This window comes from Xylocopa sonorina, chromosome 2 (assembly GCF_050948175.1).
Source record: "Xylocopa sonorina isolate GNS202 chromosome 2, iyXylSono1_principal, whole genome shotgun sequence".
Lineage (NCBI taxonomy): Eukaryota > Metazoa > Arthropoda > Insecta > Hymenoptera > Apidae > Xylocopa > Xylocopa sonorina.
This window is the reverse complement of record NC_135194.1, coordinates 7,221,978-7,245,613: the sequence shown is the minus strand read 5'-3', so window position 1 is coordinate 7,245,613 and position 23,636 is coordinate 7,221,978. Positions and strand designations below refer to the sequence as shown.

At 37.1% G+C, this 23,636-nt stretch overlaps 2 protein-coding genes across 3 annotated transcripts in view; one reads left to right on the top strand and one right to left on the bottom strand.

Moving 5' to 3' along the window:
- The first annotated feature begins 1,366 nt into the window (after positions 1 to 1,366).
- LOC143433088 (synaptic vesicle glycoprotein 2C) lies at positions 1,367 to 11,692 on the top strand. The gene is made up of 10 exons (XM_076910216.1): positions 1,367 to 1,464; positions 7,425 to 7,481; positions 7,698 to 7,859; positions 8,365 to 8,527; positions 8,619 to 8,740; positions 8,824 to 9,062; positions 9,333 to 9,511; positions 10,003 to 10,286; positions 10,553 to 10,840; positions 11,186 to 11,692. Exons 1-10 carry the CDS (start codon positions 1,428 to 1,430, stop codon positions 11,227 to 11,229), a joined length of 1,575 nt encoding a protein of 524 aa, XP_076766331.1. The 5' UTR covers positions 1,367 to 1,427; the 3' UTR covers positions 11,230 to 11,692.
- Positions 11,693 to 20,620: 8,928 nt separating this feature from the next.
- Positions 20,621 to 23,636, bottom strand: part of Dad (Daughters against dpp) — a 64,653-nt gene continuing 61,637 nt past the window's right edge. For both annotated transcript variants that reach the window (XM_076910651.1, XM_076910653.1), the window contains 2 exons: positions 21,443 to 21,643; positions 20,621 to 21,315 (listed from right to left, as the gene is read on the bottom strand). In XM_076910651.1, the coding sequence (XP_076766766.1) occupies positions 20,966 to 21,315; positions 21,443 to 21,643 (551 nt within the window). In that variant the 3' untranslated portion in view covers positions 20,621 to 20,965. The remainder of the gene's footprint in view (positions 21,316 to 21,442; positions 21,644 to 23,636) is intronic.

Here is a 23,636-nt window from a genome sequence, read left to right as displayed (position 1 = left end):
CAAACTTGTGGGTTCAGAAAATAACGGAGGCCTTTGAAGCTGTTGAGAAATGGTTGATGAATTATATACGTGTCTGTGTTTCTTGGCTTAAATAAGATGACTTAAATCGTATGTGATGAGATTTGTAGGTGTAAATTATTAGCAATTGATAATTGAACAAGATTACATTGTTATTGGTGTGTGTCATTATTATGTAGTAATTAAATATTATTCTTTTCATAGATAATAGTGGCCAGTAACAAATAACTAAATCTCAAAGATCAATCCATATAAAATACCGTCAATTATTTGGAAGATCAAAGAAGAATGCAATACATAATTTACAGTTACAACTAAATCGTACAAGTCGAGTAAAAGTACGCCTACAGCAACAAGTACTTAATCTCATTTACTGTGCATACACGAAGGCAACAAATTAAACGATTTTTGGTCAATATTTCGTTACCAAAAAGATCAGTAGAAAAATTCTAAACGATCGGTACATTAATAGCGAATGTTCAGTTTCAAAAAAAAAAAAACGGTAAGTATAAAATTAACATAGCAGAAACACAGTATTAGATCCATTTCATTATAGCCTCGTAATAAGCTGAACAAAAATTACATTCAAAAATGTCTTTACATATAAAACAAATACATGTAGTTTCATCTTTTATGCATTAAATCAAATTACTTTTCATTTCCGACACTTAATATGTGATAAAAAAAATATATACAAACATTTAATTTTCATGTGTAGCACTGACCATTTCTACTGAAATACTGAGAAAAAGGGATTAAAGTACCGACCAGTAAAACGCTGACCGTCACATTTAAACACCGTCACACTTAAATCCTAACGAGGGGGATTAAAATACGTGTCATACATAAACCACGCTCGATCAAGTCCTCCAGATCCTCTCGCAAGAAAAAAACCTTCCTCACCGCCACTTTCCAATATCCTCGTCGCGAAGGAAAACAGACACATCCACGGAACGCCTCGAGCTACCTCAAAACGGAAGTCTCGGCTATCTTCGCACTCACACGCACATGGTCGATCGAGGACCGCGAATTGCGTATTCGCGAGGAATGCCGTTGTCGAAATCTCGAAACGGTTGCGTGCGTCACCGATACGACGCGCGCGAAAATCGGTTCGTCGCGCGTGTGCGGAGAAAAACGGCGAGGTGCGACGGGGAAGCGAAAAATTGGGAAAAAGTAGGGGGATGATTTCGCGGTGCGGCGAATCGCGCGCGCCGGCTCGCCCGCTGCCCGATCGTGCAAGCGCATGCCAATATTTAAAAGCGACGCGACTGTGTATCGCGTGAACCGTTTTCCATCACCGCTGTCGAGAGGGACACGCGTGAAACACAGTCTCGGCCTCGATCTTCGTCGCAACGGAAAGGAAGCGTTCCAGTAGCCGACAACTTGCGCACCCCCTCGCACGACTAACTATGGTTCATCGGATCACGTCCCTGTCTTTTACAGTGGGTCAGTATTCGACGCTTTTTTGTTTTTTTATTTTTTTTTACTTTTGTATAAGACACTCTTCTCGTCATTTAGGCGATGGTATCACAGTTTCAGTGGATACAGTATTCAGTATTTTGCAAATTTTATTTTTTCATATAACAAGTGTTTTTGATTATTTTCTTGTAGCTTATGTAATAATACATAACTTAATAACAACACTCGCATGTCGTAAAGAGATTTTATAATAATTGTGCACGTATAGTGAGATATTTGTACTAAATGTCTGAGTCGAGATTTATTTACTGTATGAGAAATATAGTATACATTTGAAAAAGTTTTCGAATTAATATAATTAGCTGTTTAAGTTGGTGGTCTGATTTTGAATGACAGAAGGGTATTATAATGTTTCAAATGATTGAAGCAATAGATTTTGAATCAAATGTTTTGTATCCGAGATGTTTTATTAGTAAAGTTCTTAATTTATTATCTAATCAGTACTACTAAGTAGAATTTTCCTTCGAAATTAAAATAATAATAGGGGCAGCTTTGATCTTTTAATTTTACACATGGCGACAGTGGTTGTTTCATTCAAACCATTTTGCATAACAATTCTCACATGAGAAGTTGTGACGAATTGTACAGGCTATTAATAATGTCGAATGTGAGTTATTAACACATATTATCCGCCAAAAGTTTGATATCACTTTTTAAGTTCTAATCATCAAAAACTCTCAATCTCTTGAATAAAATATGCAAGTGAATGTCGTAAATTTATAATGAGAGAAAATCTTTTTATTTTTACGGTAACTTTTGAGATAAACGTTAAACGTTATCTCCTTTTCATTTCCTGTTTTCAAAATTCGGATGGTCTCTACTTAGAATACACAATGACCAAGAAAGTGTAATTCTATGTAATAATAGTAGAATATTCGAAATGATATTTCAAAATGGGTTAAATTGTATCCTATAATCTATTCTAGTTTATATGTTATTGGAGCTGCTCCAACGAGTTCATGGTGGTAGAAAATAACAGAATCAAAACAGGAATTTAGATATACAGGTTATTGCGAAGAATAATTCTCTGAGAGGTGATTCTCGTGTAAAAATTACTAAAATACTAAGTACTTCTGATACATTTTCAATACCACCTTGGAATATTAATTGCATTCTATACTACTTTTGAAGTAACCACAACATTTCTAGCCTAATTAAAAATAAACAAACGACATCTTTCGCACATTTAATTTAAAACCAAAATAAGAAATCATGTGTTTCATGATTTAATTTCCAAAAAACGTTTGAAATACATTATTCTATTACTTCTGTTTCGAAAAAAATTGCAGAAATTATATTAAAAAATTGATACGCGAGTCTAAATGTCAATACAGCGATTCATCGAAGAGTTCAATCGAACACGACGGTATAAAAATTAATTTAGCAAGACGTGGATGATTCAATTTATATTTTTTTTACATAATATTTACGGTAAACACTTTTGTTATTATTTGTTTACGCTGACCCAATTAATTCCTCTCGATTCGCTGGGCATTGGTAAGCAATTTAAAAATGTCTCGGCTCAGCGAATTCACCGGGATCAATGGAAAACACGCGCGGACGTGCTTTCCAAAAACGCGCCGCCACTTTGCGTCACCGTTCCCAAACAAACCGGCGATAAAGTACAATTTCACGGCGGACTTCGAGAGAAAAATCTGGATTACGAACAACATTACATTCCGGGTGTATCGTGTTATGCGATAACCGATTTTTTACGTCAACGTTCGACTGCCGGTTTCATTTTTACGTAAACGACGTACATTTAAGCGTACGTGCTTCGTCGACACGAAACGTATCAGATTGGTGCATTATTCGAGATAATTTTCAAACAAATTAACGTCATGCCTATAAATTAATTGAAGAGCATTATTTCCGAAACACAACACCTTTTCACTTGTGTACGCATAGTTATTGTTTCTTAGAGACTTTGGATTTCGTTAAATGGTAAACTCAACTTCTTTTTACTTAAACGATTCTATTTAATATTTCACAATTGCTGAAATTATTCAAATTCCACGATATAGAATATAGAATTGTTCACGAACTACAGAGTTCATTACCAGCTCTATTTCTACTCTTCCTGAATAATCATACTCTGTATTTAACATTCGCATAAATTAAATGTTATGTGAAGTAGATAACGCGTAAAGAATGCAGGAAAAAAGTGTCAAAATTATCGAACAACTTCATAGAAATTAAAAATGAAATTAGAGCGATATACTGATTACGTCGTTACTTAATTTACATGTGTGTTATTGTGTTTGACAAAAGGATATATTTATTTAAGAAAAAAATTCGATCTTCATTACGATCGCAGAAATTAGTTGGAAACGTATGATTTTTTTTTCCTCGTATCAGTCACTGACAAGACAAATTGTTTTCCTTTCATGTTGCACGGCGTACAACATCTGTCAGTACGCTCGTATCAGCATTGAAGGGGGCTCAAATGCAACCTCATTAGGAGAATTGTTATATATGTTGCCTGATAATTACTTCCTTCTATCATCGTTTCCGTTGTTTCAGCCTTCAATTTGCTCATGTTTGTTAAAAAAGTACGTAGCGCCAGTCCGCAGACGCGTCTTTTACATTCGACTTGTGGAACAGCTGCACAGTAAACACTGGCGGAATATCAAAATACAGTCGGCTCTTTAATCGACCATTTCTGGGTATACTTCGATACCTCATCGCGTCGATAATTTGGTGATCCGTGTCGTTTCATTGATTCGACTTTTACTAATTTCGTGTGTCTTTGTGTCATGCTTAATTAATTTTGTGGCACAGCAAGCGTGCCATTCAACGATTCCTTTTCTTCTTAAAACGCTACAAAGCTACGCGATCACGTTCTGATTATTTTTTCACGTTTATTCAATTTTTATTTATTTCAGCGAATAGTAGGAGAGTAGTGTATATCACTTTTTTTTTTAAACTCTTGTTTGTCACTCGAAGAGAGAATTTTAAAAACTAATCTATAACAAAAAATAGCAAAAGTTTGCAGTCAGCGGAATTTGTCAGGCAAGATATATTTAATTCTGCTGCGTCTTGTTAAGTTACCCTCCAGCGGCTCTTAAGGGATGATTTCAGTAATTAGAACAAGAGAAAAATTAAGAACAATAAAAATAGGCTCCTTTTTCAGGAAAAGTAGTTTTAAAAATCCTAGAAATAAGCGTTCATTAATGGTAAAGGTTCGTAAGCTACAATAGATGCTTGAACAGTAATAAATTTAAAGGAACCTCGCCGGTTGCTGTTTTTCAAAAGTAAAATGTCAATGGTAAATTTTATTGTTCCCTTTAATTTATTCTGTTTCTCGAAATCGGTCAATGAATTCCACGAAGATTAATTAACGCCACCTGTTCAGTTGGTTTGTTGAAAGACATCTTGATTTTGCAGAACAGAACACATTATCGTGCATTGTTAGGTTTACCATTAATTTTTCTTTATTACCGATATAACAAAAAACATGTGTATCTATCGAAGGCAACACGGAATCTATACAAAATTAAACTATTGTTTCTTGTTGATACATTCGCGACGAAAATAAATTTTGGACGAACATAATAACAATGGAAGATTCGTAATATTTCGTTTTCGTAAAACACACATTTTATGTGTATACAAATTATTTAGTTACATCGAAACATTATTTTTTAATTTATTCGACTAACATTTAATCACGTAGAAATAATTAATCATATATTTATTAATTAAACATGCAATTGATTATTCAAACAAATTTTGAAGTCTGCATATCAACATTTAATTAAATTGAACAACCACAAGGTTTAAGCCAATTAATATCCTTAGCCACGTTAATAACGGATCCACGACGAGCGTATATACTCGCGATTGATAATTCCATGGACCAAGGTTTCCATTTCCGTAGGAAGCCTAACGTGATCAACCATTGTTATCAGATTACGCAATTAATTCCACCACGAATTTGCGATCGCGTTTCTAGTATCAGTAATTAACTATTTACCGAATCAGATTTTGTTTCATAGGCAGTGCACTGTTTTCGATTCGCTTTAGTAGTCTTGGAAGAATGGAAAAGCACGAGCAATCGAAGCTAAGGCGAATGGAAAAGCACGCGGCAGCGTGATAAACGACTGCACAACGACCAACGCTTGGAACTTTTTTTTCTTTTTCACTCAAAGAATTCCATCGTTAATCCTTCTATTTATACTCTCCGATTTTCTTATTTTATTTCACTAAATTCTATTTTTAATTAATTGTTTCTGCGCTATTCGAGGCATGCTTTACGGAGGCACGCATCAGTTTTCTAATGTACGTTATAGTAATTGCAACATAGGAAACTAACAACGTAAAAATTGAACCGTGCGAATCGCATTGAAGAAAGAATTTCATGTTTAACACGTGAAAGAAGAATATTTATAAAGAATAACAATTTTTATGTTATCAATTTAAGAATTATCTTCAAATTTTCTCAAGCAAATGCTTTGGTAAATAGTATTTATAAAATACATTAAATGCAAAATTTTGCATTCGTTAAATTATTGTTAAGGTTACTAATTATTTTTGACAGTTTGTTATTCATTATACTTGTTATATCTACGCGATATGGTGTGTGATGTAACTTCGTTAATTCACATTCAGAGTCGTGCACGGATTGATAATGTCATTTCGAGATTAACGTAGACCGTTCGAGTGTAGTTGTACACTGAATCGGACAAACACTAAAATATTCTGTTTAAGCAAATGGAAGTTCCATTTCAATTCGAGTAATTATTTTAATGGGCAAGCATATTATCCTCCATTTTAATTGATGCTTTTCTAACTAAAGTTACGTCGACCTTTCGTAAAGACAAATTGAATAGACTTCACTTACTGTGCATTTATCATCAATTGCTGCTCTCGCTATCTTGATTGTGCTAATAGTAATTAAAAGCGACCACATGGAGTGTCAAGAATTCTGTTCCGCCGTGCTCCACAGACTGCCTACGAGAAATTCTGACGTTTGCTAATTAAAAAAAAGAAGAACCATCAAGTCTTATCGCGTATTTACGTGAAAAGGTTTTTAACAAATACATTTTTAAATTTATTAACTTTAAATAGAGTCACCCAGAGAGTAGACGTTTTAGATTCATTCGACGCGTTTTAGAAAAATAATAATTGCCATAACGCTGACGCGGAAGACGGTGTCCTCGACTTATTTAAAAAAATAAGTGCATCGTAAGAATTTAATTCAATGACAATTCCCGATTAGATTCCAAATCTCTGCGTACTTAACGCTAAACTCTAGCAATAAAATGTGTAAACTGCAGCAACTAGCGACTGTTCTATGTGCATATAAAGGTACTGTGCACACTGGAGTGCTACACTTACACTACTGAATTTGGCTGATAAATGAAAAGCGAATGCGAGAAATGCGCGACCTGCATTCAAGTATATTACCACCGGCAAATCTTTTTCATTCATTCATGAATCGTTCCATTTTAAAATTTCAAATTTTCGATAAGCAATCAACTTTGTAAGGAGAAAATATTTGGTTGCTTATGTAATTTATTGTTTACGTTTGTGTGATCCGCATTTTTCTTGAAAGAAGCTTTTGAATTGATTTCTCCGAATAACTTGCAAATTTGTTTTAAATATTTATATAATAAGCAAATGTATCGAACGAAAGAATAATTAAAATAATATAATGATAATCTTGAGAATACGTACATACTATATTACAGTTATGAGTGTAAAAAGTTGGGGATGCAATATTTAATTAAAAGCAATATTAATTTTGATAACGTCACATATTAATTAACATAAAATATATTATTAAAAATAATAAAATCATTAAAATATATTAATTAACAATAAAATCGTGTTAACTTTAATGCTCGACGAATTAAAAAACTCTACACGATTGTGCATACATAATTATTGAGATAATTACCATTTTTTCGTTTGTTCTATTTCAGATAACAATGCAAGTAAGGATGGAGCTGCAGATTTCGAAAAAGCCATCAAACTCTGTGGTGAGAATTGTTAATAATTTTGAGAAACTTTATTTTTTAATGCATTACGAAGTAATACACTCTCTCATAACCCTTTTATCAGGAGGGATGAAGATGTATACAAGCATTCAGAAATTATATAAAAAAATTTACATCCATTTTCATAATAAATAAAATATTTTGTGTTTAATCGTCTCGAGAGAAATTAATAAATGAATCAATCGATACTCTTCGCAGGATACGGAAGATTTCACTACGCCTTTTTGCTCCTCTGCGGAGCAATGTTCATCTGCGTTGGATGTCAGAACGGAATAAACGCGTACATTTTGCCCTCCGCGGAATGTGATCTCAATTTATCATCCGAGCAAAAGGGACTTCTTAACGTCTCCTTCCTCTTAGGTAAGTTAAACTACCTCCACACGGAATTGTCCAAAATGATTCAATTATCGACGCGAAACAATTGAAAAATTGATATTTGAAGCATAAGTACGTATATAACAATACACTTAAAATAATATAAAATATAGTTATTAAACAGGTGCACGATGAGCGTGAATTATTGTTGTAAATTATTTGAAACTGGTTCCTAGAAGCAAGGATATTAGGATATTCCAATTAACCGTTGTACATCGTATGCAACAAGTTGGACACGCGTCCGATAGCACTTATTTCATTAAGAATGTTCAGAGCAGCAGTTTTTATATAACATCCCACTCGCGACACTTGCTCGATTAGAGCCGAGTAATTTTTAAACGTCGTTAAATGCCATTTGAACGCTCGAACGTGTAAAAGCGAGCCAATCCTCACCTTATGCATTACAGAAGAGAAATTAATCGATGGCATTTAACTAACGTTTCAGTTGATAAATGAATTACCAATTAATCGCGTCGCTCTCTTTCATCAGGCGGAGTTGTGAGTTCTCTTTTCTGGGGAGTATTCGCAGACGCTTATGGAAGAAGATACATCCTTCTTCTCACTTTATTTAGCGACAGTATTTTATCGATCGCTGGAAGCTTCTCGCAAAGTTTCAAGGTGTTGCTACTTTTCAGAGCACTCAGTGGATTCTTGTTAGTATTATCCTCTACATTTAATCGCCTCCATTTTATCGCATACATAACATTCACTTATCATTTTTCATTTCTTAAATATCTATTTCAGCATTGGAGCTCCTGGTTCTTTGGTTTACACGTATCTTGGTGAATTTCACGCTGAGAAGCAAAGGGTTAAAGTTCTTTGCTACGTGGGATTCTTCTGGACTTTGTCGTGGTTGATACTACCTGGTAAGTCATTTCATTTCCATTGTGTAAGAAAGAATACGATAAGATAATATACATTAATTAATATCATTATCGTTTTTTGCTAGGTTTGGCTTGGATGATTATACCAATGCCAATGTCCATTCAATTCACCGGTATATTGTACAACTCCTGGCGTCTCTTCTTGGCCATTATTGGAATACCAACGCTAATGGTAACCCTTGTCGCCACCAGATTTCCCGAGAGCCCAAAATTTTTAGTGTCCCAAGGGAAAACGGAAGAGGCGTTGACGATTTTAAGAAAAATCTACGTGCTGAACACTGGTCATCACGAAGACGAGTACCCAGTGAGTATTTACACATTCATTTAGATAAACGGTAGAGGATTTAAAAAAATTAATTAATCTCATTTTCCTTAACGCGCCATGTCTTTCGACTGAATTTGTTAGCTGTTTCGTCTGGAATGTATGTACCTAACAATCATTCATTGAAGTTACAGTTAAATACGATATAGATTAGTTTTAATTCTGTTCATTTTGTTTAGCAATTAAAGTAGAAAAATGATAGAAGAGAAGAGAATGAAATGAGGGGTGATTAATCGTTTCTGTGCATTTCAGGTAAAAGTTTTGCTATCCGACAGCGTGATGAGTAATAACAGTAAAAGCTCGTACGACGGGTCCAGCGTATTAACGGAATTACTGAAAAATATTTGGCAACAAATGCGCTCCCTTGCGTCACCGCCACTTTTGAAATATGCATTTCTCTGCTGGTCCATTTACTTCGCTAATATGTTCGGGTATGTACTTCATAAATCATATCAGTATCCTCTTAATGCAGGTTCGTCGGATTGGATCGTGATATATGAAACGTTCACCTCATCGTCTTCTGAATAACATATTTTTGTCGGTCTAAATGCGCGTAATATAAATAACCATTTCCTTTTACGTATCTTGATTCAGAAATATTTTATTCTTTAGAAAATTATCGTTGTCGGAAGGAATGACATTCTTCAGAATATTTACAGAAAGTTGTGATCTTTAATTTATTAAAATTACTAGTGATATATATCTGTTTTCAAAGTTTATTGTCTCGTGTGAGAACGATTCTTAATGATTATAGAATTTATATAATAGAAATTTTATTTTTATAATTCACCAAAGACATAGTTGCGATGAAAATTAAGGAATACGTAATCAAATGTTGAAACTGTCGATTTTTCTGTTCACAAAGCGTCAATTGCCTTCTACTCTTATTAATTGAATTTGTTTCTCGATTTAATCCATTCAGGTATTATGGTTTCGGTCTATGGTTGCCAGAGTTGTTCAACCGATTCGAGAACTATCAAAACTTGCACCCGAATCGAAGCGTCAGCGTTTGCCAATTAATACACGAGAACGATTTGCAAACCGCTCTGCCAACCGCGAACGTATCGGCGAGCATTGTCAACGAATGCTCTCCTAACATGGACGAGATGGTTTTCATCAATTCGTTAACCACCAATGCGTTTTGTCTGCTGGGGAACATCGTGTCCGGTTATTTGGCGAACCGTGTCGGTCGACGAACGATACCAGGTAAATTTCAAACGCTCGAATTAAAGAAAGTCTTATGTAAATTTTTCATTGCACTTGCACAACTTTCTCATCTTCAATAAAATTATATATCGTAAATATTGTGCGTCGAATATTTAGAAATAAATTTCAAAAGTGTTTATGAGCCAAAAAAGAAAATTGAAAATCGAACAAACTTTAAGTTATTTAACTTCAATTAAGTTTAATTTACTTTGATTACATTAGCTTATTTAAGTTTAATTGATTAATAATTTGTTTGTTTCCTCCAGTGACCACTATGCTGTTAGCTGGCGTTTTTGGTTTCGCGATATACTTCGTCAAGTCCTCCTTGCAAATTCTCATGGTGAGCTGCATGTTCTCTCTGATGATAGTCACATCGAATTTCGTCATCAGCAGTATCGTGGTCGACATATTTCCAACGCACGTAGGCGCCGTTACAATCTGTATGATGACCTTTTTCGGTAGAATCGGCGCCATCGCCAGCAATTTAGCGTTTGGAATGTTGCTCGACATTAGCTGCGAGGTGCCAATCTTCTTAGTCGGCAGTATAGTCATCCGTAAGTGAACGATCCATTTTAATTCTCTATATAACGTATCAATCGAAAATGATACCTTTTTTTAATTACTACGGTGTATTAAAATTGTATGCTTCAAATCCCTCAAATCTATTAGCAAAAAACTAATTTTCTGCAACGTTCTCTTCTTTTCTCCGCAACAGTTAAATTTTCGATTCTCTGCAGTTATGAAATTCTTCTTATTCGATTTCATTTCTGTCTCTGTTTACCATTTTAACATTAATATGTCGTTATATTTGCGTATAATAAAGTAGATATAATTTAAATAACAAATGACAAATAAAAAGATGGCAGTATTGATAAATCGCTTATTGAATTCGTTTTCAGTTGGAGGATTATTAGCGCTCGTTCTTCCAAAGAAGAAAAGCTGAATGCTTCCCGGATGAAGAAGCGAAGAACGCGAAGAATGGATATTACGCTTATTACGTGTAACGTTCGATCATTGCATTGTTATCAACACATCACATCGTCCCTACGATTCCATTAATTTATATCTTTCGAGAGATGAACGAAAGACAGTTCGCGATTAGTTGTCTTCGATTCGTTTTCTTCTTCAGCTTGGCGTTTGAATAAATACATACAGCGTCCGCGCGTAAACATTGTCTCCCTTTGAATAATTCATGTGGAAGCTCGCAATTTGCATTTGCATTTGCCGTCTGAATAAATGTTTCAATAATTGCATCATTAGATTACGTGGATAATTTTATCGATTCATTAAGATCATTATTCGGAATACACAAATGATGCCTCGATGACAGCACCGTTCATTGTCCACCAGCGTTATTCATCCGTACATTGTTATTTTCACTGCGACTCACACACGCGGAATTTCAATTATTCAGGATGCCATCTTTCTTTTTTTTTCTTTTTTTCTAGGTACGCGTGTGTGTTTTAAATTTACCAAAATTTTGTCCAACCTGTATATACACAGGTGTTAGTTTCTCAGTTTAGAAATAGTTAACAAACGAGAAATGGTACTTTCGTCGAATGCCATGCATTAAGAGTAACGACACGCGTTACCTTTTGCGGCTCGTTAATCGTTCTCACGAATTCCTAACGAACACGTTCTAATCGTAAACTAAGTTGGAAATTTCGAATAGGCAAGAAATCGCGAACGTCTTGCATGAATCACGCATTCTAACTTCAGAATTAATCGTTTCTATCGCGAACAATTCCTGGTATTCGTTGTAGTCCATTTATTTGGCCTATCATACGTGTACGCGTGAAACCTTAACATTGTATATATCTGTGTACAAAAATGAAGCGTATGAAACCGTACTGCGATCGTGTACATATGAACATATTGTATGAGTAAATGAGAAAGCCACATATAAGATAGACGTGAAGAAATAATAAATTTTTTAAATATATAATTAAGCGTCGTTCTCATATCATCCCTTGTATCAACCCCTGTTAACGATAATATTCCTTTCGACAGTTTAAAGCATATTTATACGTTTAAAAAATAATAACCATTAACGCTGTTAATTCAATACTGAGGAAGAATCGTTCCAATTAAAATAGGTGAGGTAATTAACGAGATGACGTACAAATTTGCAGCTTCATATATTTCTTTCTTCCGTAAAAATGAGAGGCGAGAACGTCTTTACAGTTCGATACATAAATCGTCGCCATAAATGTTATTATTTCCTTCGTTAGTCGAGTACAATTATATTGAAAATAATATTACGTGCTCTCTCTCTCTCTCTCTCTCTCTTTCTCTCTCAGAGACAATCGAGTAATAATATCGTCGTTTCTTCTTTTCCTCTACCCTATATCGCTCTTATGCTCGACACTTTTATTACTCCCTGTTATGTTCACTGTATAATTGTAGTTCTCATTACTAGCCTATATCCGTGTTCGTTATTGTACCATTATTGGATAGAAATAGTAACAACGCTGCTGACATAGTCTAATAACGTCTACGTACAAGGTGTCCCAGGTTAAAGTGGCACGGGTCAAAAAGAAGCGATCTCTCGCGAATCGAATTTCGAGGGATTCATCTCCTTTTATGTAGTATTGCGCAGTTTCGAGTAATTTTATGTACATTTATATAGTTAATCGTGGCTCGCGTCTTATGTAGGTTGTAACCATTGGTAGGAGATTTAAGGAGCTACTTCTACGAGCAAAAATAAGACGAAAATCTGTTAAACAGGCGTGCATCGATGATAGACAAGTGTATATGCGAATTTTGTAAGTCTTACAGTAAAAATTAACTTATGAAGCCTTCGAACGTAATTTTCTCGTTCTAGAGTTCCGTCTTATTTTTATATAGATATATATATAATTAACTTATAGAATTATTTATAAATTTTCTACAAAAAAACGGTTGCTATACAAAATATGTACATTTTATCGATTTCTCATCGACCAAGGGAAAATTGCAAAATGTTCATAAACGGAACAGCTTATTCTACTGCGAATTTCAATTCCATTAGAAGATTTAAACATCTTCCACGCTTGTTCACTTGCAATGTAAGCAGGTATCGCGAAATCGTTCATTCAACAAAAAAATCAAATGCGTTAGAGAGTAAAGCAATCACGATGCTATTCATTTTTCATCGAAATCGACGGAACGAATTGTTCATTCTCTAAATTCTCACCCTTTCGATCCACGATCGTTCAAATCAGAAATTTAGACCTGGCGTTTCATTCACGGTTAATCAGACTGTTCAAAAAATTCATCGATGTTAATATATCTTTTGTGATGTTCTCATATTATTTATCCGTATCGATACCTTTATCATTTCGTTACTTTAAATAATATTCCACGTTACGCTTGACGATCCTGTTAATTATCTCTTGCACAGGCAACAAATACATATATACATCATACTTTTTACATTACAGCACTGAGTGAGACCCGATCGAACTAGTAAAAACGTTGAAATTTCATGTAACAATTGCATAGAAATGTCTACGTTCATCAATGGCGGCGTATTGTTTAGAATAATTTTGGTTCGATTTGTTCAATGTGTAAATTTAAATGTCCACCATTTAAAGTTCCTTTAGTTAACCATTAAATCGAGTATTTTGGACCTACATTTTTATTTACATTACTTATGATATATCTTATAGTAATTATAATTCTAAAAAACAAATGAGTTTCATGAAACGAACATTTTTTTAAGAAAATGAAAGAAAATGATTCTCGTTCATCTAAAACATTTTTTGCCAGCTGAAAATTAATGTTCAATTTCAAATCAATTTTTCATTTACACAGCTTCTGATTTTAATCGAATAGCTTGGATAATGTTTCCTTTTTAAACGTTAGAATAAACCGTGTATATCAATTCCTACGAGGACACATAAATACATGTGTCTTATTCGAATAGATTTCCATTTATAGCAAATATAAAAGATTTTCCGTTCTACAAAACGTCGATTACCATAGTTTCTATTCGTATCGTACGAAAGGAGTGTGTAGAGCTGTTAATCTAAAGAGCAACCATTTTGCAACTGTTTTCACAACCTAATGCCTCTGCCTGCAACAGTAAATACGAATCTACAAAGCACTTTACGGTGTACACTTTACGTACAAACGTTTCAAGCGTATTACGTCCAACAAAGTTAAGTAACGGAGTTATCAAAAATTCCCTTACATGCAATTACGTGCCGTACATTGACTAGAAACATACTACTGTTACTCCATACAGCAATTAAGTTTTCGTTTGTACACCCACGAGATTTCATTGAAAACAGAACGTTGTTCCTTATTCAAATAAAGATTTTATATTATTGCCATTTAATTAGTAGTATACAACAGTGACGTGAAGTCCATGAAAGTTGAAACAGAAGCGTCGCTTCCTTTATATTTTTTAGAATATAAATAATAAATACATATTGCGCGATTATTTTTGTCAGAATATTCATGTTGTATCTACTTTAGAATTGTAATAAATAAACTGTTGACTTTTATTATTTTTAGTACCTGTTGATAATTTTCATTTACGCCACTGTTATACAACTATCAAGTATGCGACTGTCTCTTCAGAAGGAAACACTTTTGAAAAAGGACAGAAAATAACGTTTAAATGTTCGATGAGAAAATTGATTTATAGAATAAAAGTTAGATCTACGTTCGAAGCGAACGATGTTAATTCGAATCGGTGAACTTTCGATCGCTTGCGAACCGTTTAATAAATATCTATCCGCTAAAGATTTCTATGAACATTAAATACGATCATTTTACATATTTATATGAATTTCTCGAACACATTAATTTCGTTTGACCCTCGTTTCACGGCTCTTCGTGGTTTCTAACAACAGCCAGGTAGACAAAGCGACGCGTACGCACTTTGTCTTCGATTGAAAATTATTCGCGAAGCGAGAAGTGATCAGCAACATTAAACGTTTAACCTTACCCGCAAAAATTGTTTACATCGACAAGGCGCAAGGTGCTTTTAATAATAATCGTTATACTATGCGTGTTGTATAGTTAATTGTATCTCGCTCTAAGTGGCTAGAAAGGCACTATGTTTCACAGACAATTCCTGCGGAGAAATGAACAACGACCACCTTTCGGATGTACAGAATAACTTTTGAAAATCGTGGTACAGCTAGAAACGAGATAACTCGCGTACTTCTTAATCAAGTCTGTTTTCAATCATTAATTCAATTAAAATTAATGATTGAAATTAAACTTGCGGATCCATATGATTCTGTAGCTGTAAAAGGGGTGCACCACCCTCAAGCGTAAAGAATTTTCTTTCATAAATCATCATTGATCATTGAATGAAAATTTTCAATTCACAGCATTGATTTCTAGTCGCCATAACCAGCAAGGAATTGTATATTCAAAATGAAAACCATATTGTTAATTCATACTCATAAATATATTATGTACAATGAAATATTAAAATTATCCCAGTCTACATCGAAAAAAACTTTTTATACGGTATTTCCATGAATTCTATGGAAATTGTGAAAATTTGAAGCGACCAGTTAAATCAAATAAAGTTTCAAGGAAAATACAAAACATTTTCTTCCGATTTCTCTAAGTTAAACGTGTCTTTTTCTGTTTTTGTTAAATTATCTCATTTTTAGGTGTACCATGATTTTTGGCCCACTCTGCAAGTATACCTTAGAGAAGCGTAACATGCTATCATAAATTGTATCTGCAGCTACCTCGACAAGTATATTTTCATATTTCCCAATGAATCATCTAGTCTACTCTGTTAATAGAGTACATGGAGAAATTTGTGAATAGTTTTTTCGTATTGACTGTTTAGTTTAAGTATGAAAAATTTCCTTCTACCGTATATAGATACACGTTATATAATTTTCCTACAAAGAGGAAATGGTCAAAGTACAATACAAGTAGCATGGCAGTAAACGCTGTAATTTTATACTTTTATACGCTCGACATCAAAATACATTATCTCTCTTATTGGTTAAACATTCATAGGTGTTTCGTTAGGTTTGTATATTGCTTTACTTCGAGTACAAAGCTACGGGAGGAACTTTACACGCTTCGCGTAAAATCTGCTCTCGGGGGTTAAGAATTTCTAGTCGTCATAAAACAATTTTGAAGCGAACTAAGCGCGTTCAATTAAAATATTCGTAATTTTAATACAGTACAACGAAAAATGAGAAATTAATTTTCTACATAAAGAAAAAGGATTTGTTTCAATTTCTGCAATGGATTAGATATTGATTGATGCCAACTTAAACAAGATTATTTTCTTAATCCATTCGACTGAAAGAATGCCGTTGTATAATGTTTCGATAAAATTTTTCTATGCTCACATAAGAAAAGAGGAAAATAAAAATGATTCTCTTTAATTGAAATGAGTTTGAGAGATGCTTCGCGTAAGTGTCGCCATGAGAAATGGTGTCTAAATATGCACGTGGACGTTAGTTTCCATTTTAAAACGGAACTGAGACATATCTTAAGCACCCTTTATTAGAACGCACCATGACGCATCCAACAACCACGCATATCAAATGTATATATACACACGACACTTATAGAACTGCAAAGAAAGTAAAAGTGAGGAGGGAAAGATATAAAAGAAATTCATTGATTTGTTTTCACGCAGCTGGTTATTGGCTCTGTCCCGATTCGTTCTAACAAGAAACGTTAAAAACATGTGCGCCCAGTGCAGCGTTCCATTTCAAAAGTCGGGCATAAACCACATAAATTCACGTGTACAATCGGAATAATAAATCTGCGCGCCAACGTAACGCACGTTTATGCCGTCAAAGTTCCGTAGAAATACTTACGAAATTAGTTGCACGCCACTGGTTGAGTTCTACCGATGATAGATGACCAAACAGAATTTTTCAAAACACCGGGAATAACTTGCGCGATGTTTCGTCGCGCAAAATGACCAATCGACACCGCGGACGGGAATACGAGGATGACGTCGGTAAGGATGGAACAAAATAGAACGAACAGAACGTGACGAGAAAGGAACAATGTAAGAAACTGAAAAGAAAGAGAAAAGAACAACACTTGCGGATGACATTCAGAGCTCTCAACACCACGACGCACCGGACGGGACTGTCAAAATATTCGTTCGTTTAAGAACGTTCCTTAATCCCCCCACCACTAATTATCCAAACGTGTACACTTCAAAGTCGTTTTTCGCTGTTGAGTTTAACCGACCCAAGAAAATACGTTCAACCTCGACTTCGAGTGGTCCTTCGTTGAAAATACGATACCTTTTCTCATATTCAAGACGTTAATTTATAATAAACAACTTTTACAATATATTATAATTAACAATAAGTAAGAAATGATCGATGTGAAAATGAGACTGTATTTAACGATCGATTGATCGATTTTTTTTTCGTTCGATAGAAAGGATGCTAATATTCTTCACCTCCGTTTCTTTTGTTTTTTTTATATATATACAAACTAATCGTTTTTTATTTATTCCGTGAAGTGTACGAATAAATATTTCCTCCGTTAAGACGTTTCTTTAACAATCGTCATCTAATTTTAACGAGACTACGATTACGATCGAGCTTAACAAAATTTAGATTGCGTACGATTTAATTACAAAATATCGTTAAGTACACCGTTAGCTATACATCCTCTTCGGTATATAATGCTGTGGGCACGACTGTGTCTCGATAATAAATTGTCAAGAGCGAGAAAACGATCGGATCGTTCGCCTCTCCCTCGTAGCTAACCAAAGGAGCTCTCTCTCTCTCGAATTACACAGCATAGAACACACCTGACCTCTCTTCTGACTGCGAAATCGGGGGTCATGTAATTCACAAAATAAGTAAACTTACTTTTAATCGAATCTTTACGAAAGAAAATAAAATATTTGTACAAATTATATAGATCGCCGTGATTGCGATTCGCGTTTACCCGAAGTTCGTTTCCGAAAAATCGCTCCCAGACTGACCGCACGCGTTTGGTTCAATTCCAGCGACGAGCAAATCTCGACTATAACAGCAAGTTAGAACCGTGAAAGAAAATGGAGAAAAAAAAGGAGACTATAAAAAGCAACGTAGCGTTGTCCGAACTGGACGACTCTCCGACACAGAAACCCTTCTTGCCGTTACAATTCTCATCGGCGATTCTTAGGCCTGTACGCGCGATGATCATACGCACTGGTCCGTTTCGAGTGGATACGGTCCTTTCGAAAGCTTTCCCCGTCGCTAACGTTGCTAACGTTGCTCGCTTGAACGACAGTTCGAGGAACGACGATGCAGATGATCGCGCTCGCGTCTACTCTCGCGTACAGGCCTCGGAACCGCTCCGTTGCAGTAGATATAGCTAGCTACCTATAAACATTTCTGTATACATATGTATACACATTAATATATAATATTTAAGCGACAATATACGCATCACAATATATCGTTCGGCGTGTCACGCGAGATCGTATATCTCGCGATGGATCACGATCCATACGTGCCCGCTTTTACACCGATAAAAGCGGTTGTACGAAGAAAGTAACTAACGGTTCGAAAAGAGAGAAAAAAAAAAGAAAAAAAAAAGAAGAAGAAGGAAAAACTACTTGATCAGTCGATTGTGTTTTCATAGATGCTTGTGTCGCTTACGCGTATGAATGAATACGTATGACTGGTGGTACATGTTACATCGTATGCCACGTACCGTATGCATCATCGTTCCGAAACTCTCCATACACTCGCTCTCTCTTCTTTCTTAACAGTCGTGTTCTCCAAGTATCGCTGATGCGCAATTCGCTGACCCGCAATTACACGTGTACTCTTCTCTTGCACTCGTACGCATTCGGATTCGCAGCCGGACGTTACGGTGAAAATCCTCGCGATAAAAATTTGTAAAACTCCACTCGATTACAGTTATTCCGTTCTCTCTCTCTCTCTCTCTCTCTCTCTCTCTCTCTCTCTCTCTTTCTCTCAAGACTGTACAAAAATTAACCAAGAAAACAGTGATTTATTACGTAGATTCAACGTTTCGTCTAGATTCGAGTTCTATGGGCTATTGTTTATTTAAGCATACGTTCGTCACTTCGCGTACATATACACGGTTTTAACAGATTGATTGCTTCGTGTTATTTTTTTCTTTTTTTTTTTGTTTTCTTTTAATCGTAGGTGCTTCGTAAACACGTCTGAAATGGAGGAAGGAAAAAGAGACCTGGTTTCGAACTTTTATCACAGTATGTGTATTACTGCAGTACGAAGCTCTTGGGCATTTTGGTGCGAAACGTAGCTGGCACGCGGAGTTCTCTCGTTTTCTCTCACTTTCCTTGGATACACAGACTCACGCGGGCAGGCACAGACACACACACACACACGCACGCAGACACGCATTCTATCGTTCTATCACTCGTGCATTGCACCACGGAGGAAGCTGGGAAGGCACAGTGTATGTACACGTATTATGTACAGCACCGAACAACGATCGGGGACAACTACAGTACTCATGGTACACGATATTTGAATATCGATGCGACGACGTTAGAAAAAAAAAAAAATTAACAACCGAACACTGATATACCGACTTACGACGTACGAAATCGAGAGAGGAGACAAGAAAACGGAGAAACAGTTTGAGAAAGGTATCAAGTTAGCTGCTTGAAAAATTTACGCTCTTGACTAGTTTGGAACTGAGTTTCGACGGAACTCAATCAAATCATCAATGAGTCGACAAAAAAAGGTGTGCTTCCAAATCTAGAGAATTCCGATTGTTCGCGTTGAGACCAACGAATCTATCCAGACCTAAAAAAAAAAAAAAGAGAGGGAACCTCTAATACAATCATCGCGTTACCTTTAACCGTTAAAGTAAAAAGTCTCGTTTAAAGATTGAACATAAAACGCTAAGTACTTGGTTCGATTCTGTTGGCAGTGTTCTCGTTTCTTGATAACTTAAACGGATTCGAAATCCATGCAACCAACGGGAGCTTTTCACACTCTCAAACACCATTGACTAGACACCTTGTCGGAAGCCCAAGTTTCTGCTTCCTTGCAGTGCAATGATTATTAATCGTAAACGAGGACATAGCCAGACAGCACGGATGTTTCAAGCTTACGATGTCAACATCTCGCGAATGAGACCGACTCTATTGATACGTCAATTTTACTCTAGCACTTTCCATGATTTCAGTTAACGTTGTTTAGTTAATGTTACTCTTAATACACAAGACACGTTACCGTCAAGCTTAAAGAACGTTAAATACCACTGACTAGACCTAGCGGGAGCCACCGCTTCGCTTTTTTTTTTATTTGTTTTTATGAAATCTCATTTAACATTATCAAGAAAGTACGACAGTATCATTGACCAACCGAGAATGACGTTACGATGCAACACGGTCTGTATTTATTTTCGCCGCTAATGAAAAATCGAGTACCACGTAGAAACTGTGCGTGTCCTCCGTTCGTAGGTACAATAATATAAAACGCTCCTGTCGAATGATTCTCATTTTATCTCTGTTCAACAAAACGCGACGCTTGTTCCTGGATGTATGGCGGCGGTCTTTGGTAAGACTGCTTAGCGGCGAGTCCACTAATAACGGTCGTTACGAGTATCCGTTTGGCAGCCTTTGGGACGGAGCTTCGTCGTTGCTGCGTCAGTTTCACAGATCGGTCCCCATCGAGGACGACGAGAGGGAAGAAAAGGCGCGAACGGACGAGACTGTATATCTTCACGATTAGTTGTAGGGATCACCTGCATGGCGCTAGGAGTACTTCGAGCCAACACGGACAAGAAGTGACTTCCTGTCTTGAGTACTTGGGTCCCCAGCCTTTGGCGAAGCTGATGCGGACGGAGTTGATGTCGACAGGGCCAGAGGGAAAGCCTGACGCCTGGTTGCTCGTTCTCGAGGTGACACTGCCGTATGGAAGCTGTAGTATTTTGGTTCGGTCGAAGATATTCAGACAAAAGCCTGGAGGCACGCGATAGACGAGCAGCGTTCGGGACTCCGGGTCATCCAGAGTCGGTGAATTCACAAAGATCGGGCTCCCAGATCTGTTATATGCCCACACACCATCTGCTTCTTGACTAAGCATTAAACCTATAAAAGAACGATACGGATTTCTCTTTTTTTGTTTCCAAGCGTGCAATTCGCTGCCGCGCGTCGATAATATCACTTTTCGTCGATTTACTTTCATGCCGGTAAGAAGAACAGAGGAGTATCTTACCAAGACCAATTTTGCTTCTTGTTCTTTGAACTGCAGGTGGTGCTACGTGATTCTCGGCTAACGTCGCTAAACAAAGACCATCGCCATCATGGAGGGAATCGAAGACGTTCACCGTCGAAGGTTCCACGGGGTAAAGACGACCCACTCGGCCACCCAATTCCCAATACGCTAGGGTACACCATTCCTTTTGTCCCATTTCACCTGAAACGAATAAAAAATTGCTGTTGTTATCACCATTGTAACTTCGAATCTATCAGTTTACTTTAATTGATCGGTACCGAGTTTGTATCGTGTTCCTATACAACGTAACGTTACACGAATGTGAAGTGTAGCAAAAGTACAATTTTCAGAATAATCGTTTCCCGGAATACCCAGAGTTCATTTCGGTTAATTATGCGTCGCGAAACCCGAGGGGGACTTGTACCTATTTAGCGGCTAAAAGTTTCTTAACTGAAGATTCTCGATAGCGTGACTCATCGGGGAATTTAATCCGCCGTTTCTATGACGAACTTCCACAAAACGCTGAGAGCGTAGAGGCATGCCTCGTGAACAAGATGAGATCTTTCATTAACGAGGAGTCTTTCTTTCTTGGTAAAAGTGTTCATTTGGTGAGAGGCTGCGGGCGTACCAGCGGTATCATAAAGAACTTGTCGCCGGAAAGTCCCACGCGTCTCGCCGGCCGTCCGGGGACGACGACGGCGCCAGTTTCGAGAGTAGACAAGAGCGTAGACGACGGAGAAAGGAAAAAGAGCCACGGCGTCACGCAGAAAGGCAGAAGTTACACGCTTATGGGAAAGGACACGGCGTGCGATAGAACTTTCGAAATGTCACCGCACCTCTCGAATTTTAAACCGAAATGTACCTGCCTGCATCTCAGAGGACAGCTAAGTCAGTTGAACATATCGAACGAGGCCAAGGTAATAGAGGCTCTAATCGAGGGCGATATCCCGTATTTCTGTCCCAGGAACGTTTTTAATATTATCTCGCGAAACAGAAGCTCGTTACAATATATTCGTTTGATCGTTTGCTATATTTTAGATAAAGGACGCCGGCGACGAGTTCGCCTATCGCGTTCCAGGTAACGGGCAACAAAAATCCGCCAAACGGCCTCCGCTTCCTTCGTTTTAACTCGTGATTAATAATACCGGTCGATATTCACGGGACATCGGATATTTCTCGGCGAGCAAAATAAAGTACCGAAGGCGGAGGCTGATTGCCGGCGTCTTATCAGAGACATCCTTAAAAAGGAACACCGAGAACGCTTTTAAATATGCAAAACATCGGCGAGGACGAACGGCTCGATCAATAAATCAATCGTAACTTTTTGCTATAATTAACGTGTCGCCGCAATGTTGGCGCCTGAACCTACCCTAACCCGTTCCCGATCAAAACGCGTCCACGCCATCTTTCAACGGATACGCGAACTCGTCCTCGGCTAACCTGGCGGTAGCCGAGCTCGAATGCCCGTTGCTCGCTGATGATCACCGCGTAATTTGGATCGGACGCGACCAAAAATCGTCTCGTAGAACAGCTCCGAAATCGGCGCAACGTTCGTCAAAGGAAGAACGCGAGCGATACGGCGCGCGAGATGCTGGCAAACGGGGGAAGGTATCGGCAAAGACAAAGGAAGATAAGACGAGGGATAGTGAACTATGAGAAATGGGAGGGACTCCGATCATTTCGCCGCGTGGAGGCTGAATTTAGAGGTTAAGAATTAAGAGGAAGAGAGGCGGTGGAACACGGGTGTGTCGAAGTACACACGTCCTAGTGTGGCTGTGCGTGAGAGGGGAAGAGACGGGGCGGGGCCCCTGCTTCCACCAGATAAAAATAGATATTACGAGTTTACCGCGGCGCCAAGATTGCGGGGTATCGCGACGATTACGTCATCGGTAGTAGCGCGAGTGGTTGGAGCAAGGACGCTTGTCGCGTCGGTCGCCGTTGCTGCCGTCGCCGTCGTGTTCGTCGCCGCCGTGGCGAACCATGAATTTTCGTGTCTATCTATGATCGTCCGCGGGCAGCTTTTAACTGTTTTCGACAAACCGGAGGCGCGCCCCGTTCAATCGTGCGTCTGCCCAACAGCAGACGCACGTGCCGCCACCGCCGCCGCACTTCGAACCACTCTGGTCGAACGTTACTCGCGTTTCTTCAAAATTCTTATTCCTTTTTCGCTTTCCTCTACCTCTTTTCTCTTTTC